General features: G+C 44.2%; 1 protein-coding gene across 4 annotated transcripts in view; it reads left to right on the top strand.

The window, feature by feature from the left end:
• The window catches only part of faf (ubiquitin carboxyl-terminal hydrolase-like faf), a 17,303-nt gene extending 2,822 nt beyond the window's left edge, over window positions 1-14,481 (top strand). Inside the window, exons 2-4 of one of the 4 annotated variants that reach the window (XM_022845525.2) lie at window positions 510-635; window positions 4,361-4,640; window positions 5,064-14,481. In XM_022845525.2, the coding sequence (XP_022701260.1) occupies window positions 602-635; window positions 4,361-4,640; window positions 5,064-12,291 (7,542 nt within the window). In that variant the 5' untranslated portion in view covers window positions 510-601 and the 3' untranslated portion in view covers window positions 12,292-14,481. Of the gene's footprint in view, window positions 1-327; window positions 636-2,156; window positions 2,568-4,306; window positions 4,641-5,063 lie in introns of those variants that run through there. The other 3 variants (XM_022845500.2, XM_022845510.2, XM_022845490.2) reach the window with 3 other exon arrangements.
• Window positions 14,482-16,550: the final 2,069 nt, after the last annotated feature.

Below are 16,550 nucleotides of genomic sequence, written 5' to 3'. Positions count from 1 at the left end.
ATTTTTACTTAAGCCCGTTTACGTAGTACTGATCGTCTGCACCGAAAGCCACCCACCGTTTGCACGCATCTAGTTCCTCTTCAGTTCGAACATGTTCAATTCAGTTAAACTGTCCCGTTTCCAAATGCGTCTGTTCACACGTCAAAGTACTTCCATTTCGTTCAGTTTCACCTGTTGGAGTGTTCGTGTGTGTGTGTGTGTGTGTTGTGTGTGTGTGTGTGTGTGTCTGTGTGTGTGTGTGTGTTCGTGTGTGTGTGTGTTCGTGTGTGTGTGTGTGTGTTCGTGTGTGTGTGTGTGTGTTCGTCTGTGTGTGTGTGTGTGTGTGTCTGTATCGTTATTTTATTTGGGTTGTAGCTAAAGACGTTTTCATATGTTTATGATAATGATTATTGTTATATAAAGTCATGTGTGGCTTGACCGTATATGGCGCTACCAAGTTTAGCTATTGCCTAGTAGTTATATTCTAAATGTGAACGAATTTTGGTTCGTGTTTGTTCTTATTATTACAGTAATGAAGACTGAATCCAGTAACAGAAAAGTTTCTCCAGTGTGCTAGAGAAGAGTTACTCCTCTTTGGGGTAACCGGCCGCCACGTACCGCAATGACGGTCGTAATAGGATCCAGCGACGAGCCAGGTAAGCTTGCCTCACTGAACGGCAAGGCTATTGCAACACACAATACACATACTTAATACATCGAATCGTATACTTGTCTAGCAATTTTTATTTATAAGAATATCTGTTTCGTAAAGTAATGCACTTAGCTATTTGCTCCTACTGTCCTGAGAGTCAAGCAAGACTCATTGGGCTAAATCTAGCGGATTGCATCTTCCGTTGTTATAGCGAACCGCATTGCTGAACAATGTAATTCTACTTGTTAAGATCAAGCTCACGAGCTTGGCAAAGGTATTTCCCTTCGTAAATTCTTACCAGCGGCCTTCCATTGAACTTTCCTCATGATTCAATGACAACAATTCCAGTCGAAAATCATGGTGCTGACAGACGATATATAACTTTATTTACACGAAAGTTTGGCGTGACCTCTGTACCTTACAAATCTGCACGGGTCCGTTGGGTCGGCTTTAGCTTGAACTCGATTAGAGAGTAATTAATGATTATCCGGGGTGTCGAGACGATAATGGTCTAGAAGTGCGCTGCTATTTTAAAAGTTGAGTAAACGAACTATATTTAGCTTGTCAAATCGCAAATGTCTGCCACAAAGCTGGCTCATGGCGTACTGCTTCATATCTAGCTCAGAAGAGAAACTATGTTTTCAACTATGCAAAGAGGTCAGTCAGCGTTGACACACCACAATCTTACAAAATAATTTGCTGCCATCAAGAGAATAATTTTATATTTTCAAATTGATTTTAATTTTCCTTTGCTTGAATGTACTGAGCTCAATTGACGGGTTACTTTTTTTCTTGTAAAACACATAGGTTTCATTGATCAGAAAGGCTCAAAATTTACCAAAACTTCGTCTGTTTCAAGAAGCAGTCATTGCTTTCTCGTTTAGTAGGCAGGGCATGGTATGGGCAATGAATTCTTACCATGATTTTGATAGGATACACAACATCCATCTGGATGCTTGAATATGCAATAAATAAAATCCACGCTAATGAATCGTGTTGGTACGAGGAGAAATTCGAACAAAGATAAGTTTCCTCTTCCTTACTCCATGAATGGCAGTTTTTCGTTAAATGATACCTTCGGGCGTTTTTCGGAGTTTTCAATAGCAAATGAGGTGGCTATTGAAAACTACGGCCAAAATCAATAATCATGATACTCCATATTTGAGAATCAAGTTCGAGCGTCGCGCACATTCGATGGTGTTTACTCAAGCTAGGAGACGCTATTCAGTCTTCCTCAGCTGGCGCTAAGAACCATGTATAACAACACTAAGGTCAATGTTTGTTTTGTTCAGCTGATCCATAACGCTTGTGGCCCTATTTGCGGCTTTGTTTTCAACCATCGTCGACGGACGTTAGTTTTATGCTTTGTTCGTAAGTGGACTTGCGGCTTCGTTCTGAGCGCACGTTGCACATCTTGCCTGCACACTTACTACATTAGACATACGTGTAAGCACACTGATAAGGTGGCATCAGCTGCTACTTCTGCTGCTGCGGCCGCCGTCGCCGCTGCTGCTGCTGCTGCTGTTCCTGTCGTGGAAGCAATCGATGGTTTATCGTATTGTTGTAATGTTGGGGTTTTGGACATGATTTGCTTGTATTCTCTGAGCGGCAACTATGTTTAACTCGCTTGTAGAATTCTGCCTTATCTGAGTGACAATTCGTCCTCCGTATAATTATAGCTTCATACTAGATTTTCTATGTGCTACGTGAAAGACTAAGTCATACTTTGTGGTAATGCCGGTTCACACAGCCAAACGTGCACCATCTGCATTGTGACATGAGTGATCGATGTGAGGGATTCGAATTCCAAATGTGGACTCTATTCGCTTTCACAGCCTGTCGCGTTGGTCCGCGTGTGATATAAACCTGCGTACAGTTTAGAAGGCTATGGCAACTGCTGGAGATACAACTATGGACGATGTTTTTGAATCCGACCGTAAGGAAGTCACACTCAGAAAATGACCAGCTTGAATCATTTGCTATTTAGTGTTAGTTCAATGATGATATTAAAACAACTAGTAAAGTATGAGACTCGAGTGCAGCTTGGCAGCGTACTTCGACGGTACCTGCGTGAATTTGAAACAGTATATCGGTGCAGAATATGAAAACGTGTTTGGAAAAATCACGGCGTGGCCCCTACTATCTTTTTAAATCAGAGAAAGACTTTCGTTAAGTTAATCAAATTGTCCAAACGAGTGAGTGCGCGACAGTCTTTATACTGTTTACAAGAACTAGTTTGTAGGTGGACTTCTTACAGTAGAAGACTATTCGCTTTTTGCAGCTAACGTAACCGGGCAAAATTTTGTTATGAATCGCCGTTGCTGCCTACGCGGACTTTTAGGTAAACCAATCTCCTTGTTTTACCCTGTTCCTACCGGGCCAATTTTACGGAACTTTCCGACGCGAGAAATCTGTTCGAGAAATCTAGTAGCTCGTTACTCGGTAGAGTAAATCTATTAACGGTGATTTAATGGTGGTGTAGAACGACTCTTCCTATCGCATAACCGCAGCCTGCTGTTGACTTTTAATCGAGTCTTAGTGAACCTGCAGATAGATGTTAATCATAATAGACCTTTATTATGTTGTTCTATATATGCAGGCGGATCTCAATATTTGTACGCATCCTTCGAAGTATATGACGTCCTACGCATTATTAGCTGGATGTTACCACAGCAACTTCTATGGGACTGCCGTATATAGGTTTAAACAGTTCGATTTGCGTATGACTGCATACCTGCTATAAACGTGCTCCTTCGTGAACATTGATTGTGTTGTTCTCCAATTCACAAGTACTTTCTTGTTACCCGTTTATCTGTGCGTAATCACATATAATGCACTCTCAACCAGCACGTCGAGCAAATTAGGTCACTGAAGAATGATTGACGAAGACAAACCTCAAATTTGTTGAATCTTCGTTATCAATTATTCGCAGTGATGAGAGAATCGGTCAGTTATTCGCAATGATAAAGTAATTGGCCCCTTTCATTTGCAATGGACTAGCAATTTCGAACGAAATGCTGCCCGGATGCACGCTTCGTTGTATATTGGCACTAATGGTACTATCATAAAGGCATAAACAAAAATGAACTAAGCAAACAATGGAACACCGGGTCTTGTTATCTTTTATCGGTGTCTAGGCGCAGTCAGGCGTTGTCTCGACTAACGTGTCTTTAGACATTAGAATATACTCACTCTTAGCGGAAACTGGATCCTTCATTGCTTTTGGTTTGGTACGATGAAGTGGATGATGAAGTGGCGTATAATTAGATGCTCGCATGTCAATTAGCACGCAGCTACTTACCATTGGTAATAATCTCAGTAACGACCGCCTTTAACGGTGGATAAATCCCTGGGTCTTTCTTTTATTCGAAATTCAAAATGCTGCCTTATCGCTGCCATTGCAGTCTAAAATAAGTCATCTCTCACTACGCTTTTCTTTAGTTTAAAATTTCTACTACTACTACTTTCGCTACTGAGTCAGAAAACCAAGACACAATTTATAGAGTAATCGTGTTGAACACATCCTAACTACGTTTGAACTAGAGATGACCGCCTGCAGCTCGTTCTCAACGAATAAATGCAAAGCGGCATGCGTCCTTTTAGGTAGCAGGTGGCTCGATCAGTTGTAAACAGTTTTAACATTATCAAGTCTTGTTTACTATTTCAATATCTTAGCGCCTACGGAAATTTGTCCAAACGCAATCAACGAAGATGATCCGGCTGTTCCAGAGCAAAGGCCGTGTTCAACTGAGCAAACGAACGATGAGGAGCAGAAGTTCCAGCAGCAAAGTCAACCCCAGCAAAGCCATGATGCGCCGCAACAGCAGTCGCACACCGGCGAGGTGCAGGATAAACAGTCCGCAGAGGATTCGAAGTCGGATGGCGACGGTAAACAGGATGGCAAGGACGGTGCGGACAATGACAAAGAGCACTCGGAAGAGGCAGCGCTGGTTGACCCAGATTCATTCCCAGAAGATGACCTCCAAAAACTCGAAGAGATGATTAATCGGTAAGGATAAAGATACTATATTATGGAGCAATGTAAATATATTTATAACATGGTAACACTTTTGTTAAAAACAACGGCAATAGCTGGCAAAGTTTATCTTTGTGGCAGTTATGGTTATACATTAGTCGACTTGGCATGCTCGTTTCGTTCTAACGATCACAATTGTGTTATCAATATGGTATATCGCATTTTGTGTATGATGTCCTATAAACAGATATAAAACTTGTACGCACTTTATTTGGTTCACTGTCGTCGTGGGTAAGACATGTCCGCGCACCTACAATAACTAGATCGTGGATGCAAATTGTTTGTGTTTTTATCACTACCTCCCTGCAATATAATGATTAATCGTATACCTCGGTAGTTATATTCTGTACATTATTATGTTTTTGTGATTAATCATGGTTTCATCTGCTCTTGTAGATCTCGGTGGGTGGTACCAGTGTTGCCAAGTGGCGAACTAGAGGTGTTGCTGTTAGCAACGTTGCGCTTGGCAAGGAGAGGCATCGATGAACAGAACGAGCTCTGTATGCGGTTTATTCGGGACGGCTTGACAACGTCTTTCGTGAAGATCCTCACTGACGAGGCAGTATCCGGGTGGAAATTCGAGATTCATAAATGTATTTATCACAACTGCGTGTTGCTCATCGAGCTATGCGTGGCAAAGTTGGATTCGAATTGTCCCGAACTTCTTGACCTGTTAGCTCTTTTGTTCAATCCGGACAACAAATTTCATCATTACAACGCATCACGCGGAATGGACACACAAGAAAGCACGCCATTTGCAAAAAGCGGTGACGCGCGATCACCAAAAGGTTGGCTGGTTAACCTAATTAATCGTTTCGGGGCCCTTGGTGGCTTTGAGGTGTTATTACGCCGTTTCGAAGAGACGAGCGTAGATAAGCCATTGCCGTTAAGTATCATCGTCTTGCTGGTCAAGCCTTTTGGACAATGCTGCCAGTTTTTGACGAAACAAACCATTAGCACATATCTAATGCCGATCGTTGAGAAAGTGCCTGTGTACTTGCACAAATTTTCGGACGAACAGCTCAAAAAGGATACAAAAAATGACTCACTTAGTATGCTTGTCAGATGGCTCCGTTATATAGCGTCGTGTGCTGGCCAAACGGCCATGGTCGAACGGCTTGAGGAGTTTCGTCTACAAATGCTACTTAAGCTCCTGCAAATATCGTCGTTCAACGGGAAGATGAACGCACTTAACGAGGTGAATAAAGCTATAACGAACGTTATGCTTTATCGACAAAGTGGGCATGGCCAGCGATGCGTAGATGCGTCGGATGCTGAGTATCTTACGAGTAACAAGATGGTAGGCTGGATCCGGGATAACAATGTGCTATCGATTGTACTTCGTGATTCGCTGCACCAGCCTCAGTATGTCGAAAAGCTCGAAAAGATACTTCGCTTTATGATAAAGGAAAAAGCACTCACTCTAAGCGACCTCGACGCTATATGGGACTCTCAGAGCGGCGCGACACGCCACGAGGCCATCGTCAAGAACATCCATGACCTCCTCGCCAAGTTAGCCTGGGACTTTTCGCCTGAGCAGCTTGAGCATGTGTTCGAGTCGTGCTTCAAAAAGAGTTGGGCGACAGCTCAGACGAAGAAAGAGCGGGAAAAACTTATTGAGCTGATTCGGCGGCTGGCCGAAGACGACAAGGATGGAATGATGGCACACAAGGTACTGCAGCTGCTCTGGGGTCTAGCCCACAATCAGCAGGTCCCTAATGAGATTGTCGATCTGGCGCTGTCAGCCCACCTGAAAATTCTCGACTACAGCTGTTGTCAGGACCGTTCGGCGCAAAAGCAGCACTGGCTCGAGGAGTGCGTACAAGAATTACGGAACAACGACATTTGGGTGATTCCCGCCCTCAAGCACATCCGTGAGATCTGCGTTCTCTATCAAGAGACGCAACAGCAGACATCTCACGGGCTAGTGCCTCGCGGAGCCAGTCAGGGTCCAGCCCGTAGCGACATTATCTCTGCGTTGCAAAATAAGCACACCTTGGTTGTCCTCGTTACAACAAACCTCGTGAACTATGTAGAGGAATCAAAGAAGTTTGTTACCACGCACCCTGATCCGAGCGTGGCTCGAGAGGGCCACAGGTACCCGCACAATGTCAACGTTTACGAACGTTTACGCTTTCTTCGGTTTCTTTTGAAGGATGGCCAGCTGTGGTTATGCGCACCGCAAGCGACACAAATTTGGAAGTGCCTCGCCGAGAATGGCGCCTATCCATCGGACAGGGAAGCTTGCTTTAACTGGTTCGCAAAGCTCATGGGTGACGAACCTGACCTTGATCCGGATATTAACAAACAGTTTTTTGAGGAGAACGTGCTAAAATTCGATCCCAGTCAACTGACTGAAAGCGGTATTCATTGCTTTCATCGGTTTTTCAAAATGGTTAACGTTAAAGAAGGAAATCTTGTTACAATGAAAAGTGGCATGAGCGCTTCTCCCAACGGCACAAATGTTGTCTACGTCGACAACGTTGAACTCGTCGGCCAGGATTACCTATGGAAGGTCGTGTTATTGGCCCCCGATAAAGTAAGTGCCCGAGCGGCCGGTATTTTACGAGACACAACGACAAACCTCGGACCGAAATTGCACGAGGCACGGACAGCGTTGCATGAGGAGTTTGTCACGACTTGTTTTGACAGAATCCGCTTGGCTTATGGTGCATGGAAGCGCCTACAACCGTCCGAACGGGCTATCGAACTGCGCAAGATGCGTCGTCTACTTCGTCTGCTGACGCAGTATGTACAACAATGTGATGGCGACTACCCTGAAAGACTCTACCTACCGCTTCATCGGGCGCTACGCGGTAGAGAAATGCGCGCTACGATTCAGATATGGAGCAGTAGCGGAACGAGTAACAACTCGACAGGAGCAAACAGCAGCAATACGAGCAGCGCTAGCAACAGTAGCGGGTCTAGTGATGAAATTGTCGTCTCAACGCACACAAACGAAACGCTCTTCAGCCTCAAACGTAAAGTAGAGCATCGGCTGGAGATGGGCAAACTAGAGCTGTTCCACGGTGAGGAGTCACTGAGTGAGAAAATGCACAACTCGATGGGCGCTATTTTCCCTACCGCAAGAATGACGTTACGCGCGAAGGCAGCGGTGACTACCCAATCCCTCGGTTTGACGACATCGACTGGCGCTGGTGAAGCTGGAGCTCACCAGTCATCGCCCGCGTCGTCATCCTCGAGCGAAAGTGAGTCTCCTTCGCCGCCTCAACTGTCGCACGCCTCCCAGATGCTGCTCGAGAACCAGCTACCAGGCGTGTTGATTGCACGCAAAGAGAACCGTGTCCGGTTTTGTTTGACCCTCTGTGATATCCCTGAGTTGCACGATGTGACGTGGGCGCTGCTGCAACAGATACCATCGAGCAGCGACGTCATGGCACAATTAAAACAATATGCGGCTGGGGAGCCCGGAAAACTTGCAGCGTACTTCAAAGCATCCAGCTCGATTTCTGAACTGCAGTATAATCTGGAAGTTCTCTATGCTATGCTGCTGCCGGCTACCGATCCATTATCAGAGGAGGCGTTAACACTTCAATGCAATTGTATTCGATCCGGTGTTCTGCATGCGCTAGCCGATATGCTGCTGAAAAGACCAGCGGGAGCTCAGCCCGTTGAGTTACCGCACAGTGTACAGTTGGTGTTGCTGAAACTGTACAGATTTCTTTTAGCAATCCTGATACGAAACAGTTCGTCGGCGGTGGCGGCTGCTGAACCTCACGAGGATTCCGTAGTGTCGACGGTAGCTGGCAAAGTGGTAGCCGCACTCCAAGGTCAGCAATTTACTATTAAACCCCTATGCCCTAGTGCCGTGGAATCAATTTTGAGTACGCTGGTCAAATCGTCTTGGAGCTTAGCCAACCTGGACGAGATTTCACCTGATAACGTGCATATCTGTCAGGAGTCACTTTATACGCTTACTGCAAGTCTGCGATTACTTAGCGATGCTAAGATCACGTCCGGAGTGCTACAAAATACCGAGTACATATTTTACCTCCTGCTCAAGTGCCCGAACGCGTCCGTTCGTCAAGCTGCTGAGGACACTTTTTACAACCTAGGGAAACAATTTGGCCCGCTTAATTTTATCACATCACTCTATGCTCAGGTAAATGGCGATGTAGTCACGCATCACGAGAAAAGTTCTGAGTACTTCTCCCTCATCGGACGACTGCTTGGAACGCTGAAATCTTTCTCTGAAGCTAAGGACCTCTTCGAAAAAGAACTTTCCTGGCTGCGGGCGGCAAAGGATGATGCACAGCCCCCGCAGCTAACCGAAGGCCACTTAATCGTCGCAATTAGCGTATGTCGCTTTTTATCGAGCGATGAAAAAGCACGCCACAATGACTTTGTCCGGGAGCTCCTCGAAGATTTTGTGTTTCCTGCCTCCAAAGCATTCGTGGCACTGAAAAACCCCGAACTGATGAGCGGTCATCATGATCAAAACGCCGCCGATCATATGGAGATTGGAAAGTTGAAACCCAATGGAAACCATGGACAGCTACTGGCATCCGAAGGTGTAACTGCAAAATCGGTTTGCGTCAATGCCTCGATCACAAACGCCGCTCTCGACCTAGTTGTCGAACTGTGTTGTCGTTGCTTGACGAACCTAGCAGAAACGAACCGAATTCTCAGTTACATGTTTTATTCGGATAAGAACGCCCGAATAACGGAATGGGAGTATTTTCCCGCCGTTGGACCCCGGCCTCCAAAGGGCTTTGTAGGCTTAAAAAATGCCGGCGCAACCTGCTACATGAATTCGGTGCTACAACAACTCTATATGATTAAGCCTATTCGACAGGGTCTTCTCTCATTGAAAGACGTTGTCACCGAATCTGATCTGACCAACGGAGGCAATGAGTCGGACTATAATCTTGGTGTCCTAAAACAAGTGATGATCATATTCGGTTTTCTAGAGAAAAGTCGACAGCAATTCTACGTGCCGCAAGGGTTTTGGAATCACTTTAGACTGTGGGGAGAACCGGTGAACGTACGCGAGCAACACGATGCGTTGGAATTCTTCAACTGTCTCGTTGACTCTATTGATGAAGCACTTAAATCACTCAATTGGCCAACGATTCTCAGCAAGGTATTGGGTGGAACATTTGCCGATCAGAAAATCTGCAAAGGCTGTCCACATCGATACAGCCGCGAAGAAAGTTTCACGACGTTGAACATCGATATCCGCAATCATTCGAACTTGTTGGACTCGCTCGAGCAGTACGTCAAAGGCGACCTCCTGGAAGGACCAAATGCCTACCATTGCGAGCAGTGCAGTAAGAAGGTAGACACTGTTAAACGGCTCTGCATAAAATCTTTACCACCCATCCTGGCTATCCAGCTAAAGCGATTCGATTATGATTGGGATCGTGAGTGCGCTATCAAATTCAATGATTATTTCGAGTTCCCTCGCGACCTCGACATGGAGCCGTACACAGTACAGGGCCTAGCCAGGCGCGAAGGCGAGCCCGTGGAGCCAGATCGAACGGACCGATCGGAGCAAGCAGCTAATGCCGGAACTATCTACGAGCTCAGCGGTATCGTCGTTCACAGCGGCCAAGCCAGTGGCGGCCATTACTATTCGTACATCAAAACAGATGGTCAGTGGTACAAGTTTGATGACGGCGAGGTTTGTGAAAGCAAGATGGAAAGTCATGAAGAAATGAAGAATCAATGCTTTGGAGGTGACTACGTCAGTGAGATGTTTGACCACATCTCGAAGCGGATGTCATGCCGTCGACAGAAAAGATGGTGGAACGCTTACATTTTGTTCTACGAACGTGTCGACTTAGCGGATCGAATAGAGCGACAGCTGCGGATAGAACGGCCTGACGAGATGGCTGCAGCAATGTTACCGCCAGCCATAGAGATGAGCGTGTGGCAACAGAACCTTCAGTACACACATGTGCACGTCCAGTTCACCGCAGAATTCTTCCGATTTGTCAAGAACTTGGTAAGTGTCAATGCCAAACATTTGACAATGACGGTTGCTGCGACCGACGACAGTGGCGACGAAAATCACCAGGAAGCACAGGTTGTGGAGGTGCCAGATGTGCCACTGTTGAGTATGCAACTGGCTGATAAATTCCTTTTTAGTACGTATTTCCACACGAAAAAAGTCCTTCGTGGTAACATGTCCGAATGGTTGGCTACCCTGATCGAATACTTCAACAATTCGCTTGAAGCCCGTACTTGGTTTGGCCAGCGGCTGACAAATGTAAGCTTGCCTGGTCACGGGATCATTTGCACATACCTACTCGAATGTCCGGTGGAGGAGGTTCGTCATTGCTTCGCTCACCTATTGGCTAACCTAGTCCACTGTCTATTGAAAGATACACCGAACCAATCATCAGATTTCAACCCACTAGCTGTACGCATTCTGAGCGACGTCATGCAGTTGCTCGCTAAGGATGTGTGCGATTACGGCAGACATGTAAATCACTATTTTCTCTTCTACTCGCTCTATGCTGGCATGGGCAGCCGGGAAAAAATGCACCTCATTAAGAGTGAAGTTCCACTGGCATTTATACGATTAGCTCTCGATGATGGGGCCATAAAATACCAGTATGCCGAACTAGGAAAGCTCTACCAGACCATCGCCACATTACTACACTGCCTTGACGTTACAGGATATCAGGCGGCCGCCGACGAGAGCCGAAGCTTGAATTTACTTCTAGCTAATCCGTATGCCCGCAGTGTCTTGGCACCCATGGATGAGCGTATTGCCGAGTACCTATTCCAGCCAAACAGCTTTATCAAGAAGCTTCTGGAAGACGCTAACGGCATGGACGAGGTCGTTGACCTAGTGAAATACCTCTGCTGGGAAAATCAAGAGATGTCGCGGAATGTGCTTACTGAATTACTCTGGTGTATTGCCTATGTGTGCACGTACGAAGTTCGGCCATACCTCGATATTTTACTGCATATCCTCACAATACAGGACTCCTGGCAAATGATTCGTATCAATATGATACTCAAGGGCATGCGGCCGGACCGTGAAGCCCTGTTCGATATCATTGAGCGTGCTAAAAGCCACTACCAGAAACGTGCTTACCAATGCGTCAAGTTCCTGGTTGAGTTGTTAACACGTGTTCCGGAGGCGTTCGAAGACCCGGAGACTCGTCAGCGATTGCAAGCTGCCGTCGAATGGACCCGCACCGAGCTGGATCGTAAACATTACCCCGGCAGTGGCCAGCAGCAGCCCCCCTGGTCGCAGGTGTCCAACGAGACGTCTAATGGCTACTTTTTGGAACGGAGTGCCTCGGCCGTCGAGATGGTCAGCCGGGCTGGGCAGCTATTGGCGCAGCTCTCCGACGGGGAAGAACAGCCGCATCCAGCAGCGGCGGGTGATACTGCCGCAAACGTCGCGAGTACGGCAGGTGCTGGTTGTACAGCAACAACTACAATAACAGGAGCAACAATTGCATCGACATTATCTGATAAAAAAGAGGCCGACCCCTGGAGAGATGGTATCGTGACCACGACGAACACAACGGGCAAAAAGGACGAAACTTGGCCAAAGGATCGTACCCGGCCCATCGAAGAACGGCAAGCTGAAACACCCGCCGGAGCTGGGGGAGACCACCCGCGCCAGGAAATCACGCGGTAGTTCAATAAGAATTAATAGAAGCATTATTATATTATGATTATTATTATTACTGTATTACTATTATGATGATAATGCTGAATTTTATTATTATTATTATTCAGATAGTTTAAGCGAGGTGGAAAAAATTGCCGTGACAGACTCCTTATGTCTTCTATTATAAACCTACCTATCTTCCTAAATAGCAAAGGAACAACCACGATTTACGGTCGAAACTCTTGTAAAGCAGCACATAGTGTAAAGACGAAGCCTAGATGATAATGAACTTATTATGGTAGGCGATAAATAAACATGCAAAGAAGACAAAAACAAAACAAAATATTAAGCAAATGAACGATGCAAACAAAGGTGATGATTTCACGAAGGACCGAAGTGGCAGGATAGCGAGGGATTGGAAGGATGATGCAAAATATAAAGAGAACACAGTGTAAAGCTTTTTGTAAAGTAGTGCATATAGATGATATATATCTCCTGCGTGCAGGCTTGGTGTTAACGTTATTATTTAATATTGATGACACTGATCGGTGATGACAACGAAAGGATAATAATAACGACTATAATAGATACGAGAGGATCATAAAGAGATAAAATAAGATTAATTAAAAAATGAAAGCCAACCAATAAAATAATGCAGAATGGGTTGGATATAACCGGAAGATGACGATTCCTGGGAATCACTCCCGATTGTATTGATTGAGCCAGAGCTAATGGGAAGTATATGGAAATAAAAAGGGTGCCAAGCATCGAGAAGTTTTACTGAGTGGGCTCTAATTATAATAAAAATGGTCATAGTAACGATTATATACATAATGGAATGTATTCAAAAATAGGAGATCGTAAATGACACGGATGGATAGATGCACTCGGTTAAAGTATATACGAATATATATATATATATACGTATATATATATATACATATATACATATATATATATATATATATATATATATATATATATACATATATAGTATATATATATATATATATACATATATACGTATATATATAGAAGGAGGGGTAAGTTAGCTATGAAAGTAGAGTGGTGGCGGAGTTAGGGCCTTGAGGTGTTCACTTACAGGAGAAGGTCTGTACCAAGTATTGTTGGATAGTGTCGAACAGTGTGGGCAAGGTTGGCAATAATAATTTTGCCGGTGTACGAGCGGTTGAGGCGTTTCACGTAATAATAAAAATATGATAATGACCATAAGAGGATAACCTAACGGACAAGAGGATAAGGCACAATGTCGAGTGAGTAAATGAGAATAAAAATGATGAACGAAGCAAGCGAATGGTAAAAGAGAAATGAAAAATGGCGGTCTAACATTTTGTCGCATACTTTAGTGTTGTTAATATTTATAGCTGATAGCTGCTGACAAGGTTGATGGTAATAATAGAAGTAAGAGGAAAATGAATGGTAACAACTTAACGATAATGGATACGCAAGAGCGGGACCGAGAGGAAATGATTAATTATCGGTTGAGAACGATTGAGTACAGCGAATCAGTGGAAAGATTGGGGCTAACGACTTGGATTTCACACAGCAAAACGAAGGACATGAAGAAGACTTCAGCTGAAATAAGTAAAATGTAAAAGAAATACGGGCAAGTTGGAAAGGAATGATCGGATTGTCGTCGCGTGAATGCTAAGTAAATCATAGCGAATCAAAAAGAAAACATGGCATGACATTTAGGGGGTTTGAGCCATTGCGTTCTTCAGACGCGGAAGTTGACCCCGAGGCACTAAATAGCCGAGTTTACTGCATTGATAAAGGCGTATTTTTGAACAGCGACGCAGCCACGATGATGACGATGGTGGGAAAGTGAGGTAGAGTGTAATACGGGACACAGTGCATTCTACATTTCAGTAGGGACTCAGAAGGTGATTAACAATTGCCCCCGTCGAGTCTTTCTACGGAGATCGTCAGGAACTGGGACGAAGCAGCTGGTACAGTAAAGAGGTTGTTATTATATATTTTGTTCGAACGTTTTTGTCGCGGGCTGAACACAACAAGTGGGATATGAGGAAGTGCTAAAACAATTGGGAACAAACACATAGAAAATGGTCAAAATAGGAGAACGGCTTTGAAACTCAACGCTAAAAATAATGAAGTGTCAAGAAAGTGACGGTCGCAAGGACGATGATTTACATACGCAAAGAGATGTGAATACTTTAATAAAACCGATGAAAGTTATGTTCACCTGTCTTCGTTTATGAGATCTATCATGCGGACCGACAGAAAAATGGTGTGCTTTGTTAATGTGAGTTATCTAAATATTCCTTTTCAGGTAACTGAACAAATGCCGTGTTATTGATGAATGTGAATATGGTATTTCTTGAAATTTCTCATAAACTAGCCAGATGTAATTGGCTAGGGTTATGGGGTGTAGGGTACTTGCTTTTGGATAAGTCTCGCCCGAGGATGACAGTAAGCGTTCTTCGGGCGAAGAATAATAGAGAGCTTCTACAGTTACGTGTAACACAACATCTTGATACTAGCATGAGAAAATTCTGTCATGATTCGTCGACCCTATTCGTTGTGATTAACTATAGAGAGAAAGTAGTCGCACGAGAGCAAGATCTCTATTTTCCGAGTAGGCAATCCTGATAACCATTTGGCACCTGCCTTAGAATTCCTCTCAGGTAAATGGAGCACACAAATTAAACCCGCAGGAGAGCTATAGTAGTAGTTTGAAACTTCTATCACAACGCTATTAGATATATATCAAACAGCCCTAGACCTACCGTCGATGTCTGATCCGTTCGCTCGCTGGGAAGATGCTCCTATTATTCTATTATGTGTTTGCTCCGAAAGGTAAATTCGTTCCCAGCGGTAGCTGGATCGAATGTACTAACAACAATAGGTTAAAATATATGAAGAACGATAAAGTAGTAAATGACGAAGGAGAAACACATTACCGTGTGCCATTGATCCAGCTCGGTTGGTGTCAATCTATCGATATTGCAGATATCAAACGATATTACAGAGCAGCGTAGAGAGAAATTAGTGAACTATAGTACAATCAGAGGCAACAACGTCGAAGGTGTAAAAGATAACAAGTCTGACTAAATCAAAATGAAAGCCAAAAAAAAAGAAGATACCGTTTTCCGTATCAACTATATGACATTATACTAGATTTTGTAACTTGTACTATTAGAGGTTTATCTTATAGTTCGCTATATAGGGTATAAGTAGAGCGGTTACTGCCGTACTACATCTGGCCCCGGTGCAGTTAGTAGCGGGCTACGGGGAGTGTACTGCAGAAATATCATTATTAGCACATCATACGCAGATGTCTTACCACGAGAATGGCTAGCTATGCCACACGTACTAAAATTAACCAGTAAAAGTGGTCCTAAAGCTAAAGTTAAGTTAATGGTAATCGTTAGTGTGATTGCTATAACGTGGCAACGACGAGAAGTAAGACCAAGTTGGGAACGGCTACCACAGACTGATTGATCAAGCGGCCGGGGCATTGATCAGAAGAACAGAGACGACGACGACGACGACGACGACGACGATAACAACTGAATTGAATGAAACTGCCAATCGACGTTGTAGGCGTTGCGCCAGACATAGCCTTTGTCCACACATTTCACTATTCGTCAGCGCGTGCCCATAGCCAGACACTGGGGCTTCGACGTTTTTCTGTTCGGTTAGCATTCACGGTAAAAGCAACTGCTAGTAACTTACGGCAAGAGTACACTAAATACATTCATAGAAACGCATAGATAAATGGTAGGGCTACTTGCTTCGAACTATAGGGAGCGGGAGAGGATGGTTTTATGTATTTATCGTACAATGTACCCATTGCACGCTTTATGCACCACTAACTCTTAATTTGTACAGCTCAACGCTCTTATGCTTTGTTAAATAGGGAAGCTAGAAATGTATACAATAGAGCCAGTTTATCTCCAGGAATATTTTTATAATTCGTTTGTTAAGTACGCGTACGATGATAGATACAGTCATTTTATGCTTACCAATGGTGTAATTAAGATTATTCGTACATCGTATAGAACGAAAAAGGAAGCTCTGAGAAGCGCCGGTATTTTTTGGTATAGCAATTTATCTCAGATAGGAAGAAATAGCGTTTGGGCAAGTTTTGCCTCACAACAAAACGAAACAAATGTTTAGTAATTAATGTTTAAATGACATGAGTTTAAGTTGCTTTTTGAGAAAGATAAAAGCTTATTGAAAAACAGCCATGGGCGCGATACACTCAGTTTTCCCTAATTTTAATTAATGAACCGTTTTGATCA

This window comes from Varroa jacobsoni, unplaced genomic scaffold, assembly GCF_002532875.2.
Source record: "Varroa jacobsoni isolate VJ856 unplaced genomic scaffold, vjacob_1.0 scaffold_123, whole genome shotgun sequence".
Classification (NCBI taxonomy): Eukaryota; Metazoa; Arthropoda; class Arachnida; order Mesostigmata; family Varroidae; genus Varroa; species Varroa jacobsoni.
Note: the sequence above shows the minus strand (reverse complement) of the source record. Positions and strands in the feature narration are given on the sequence as shown.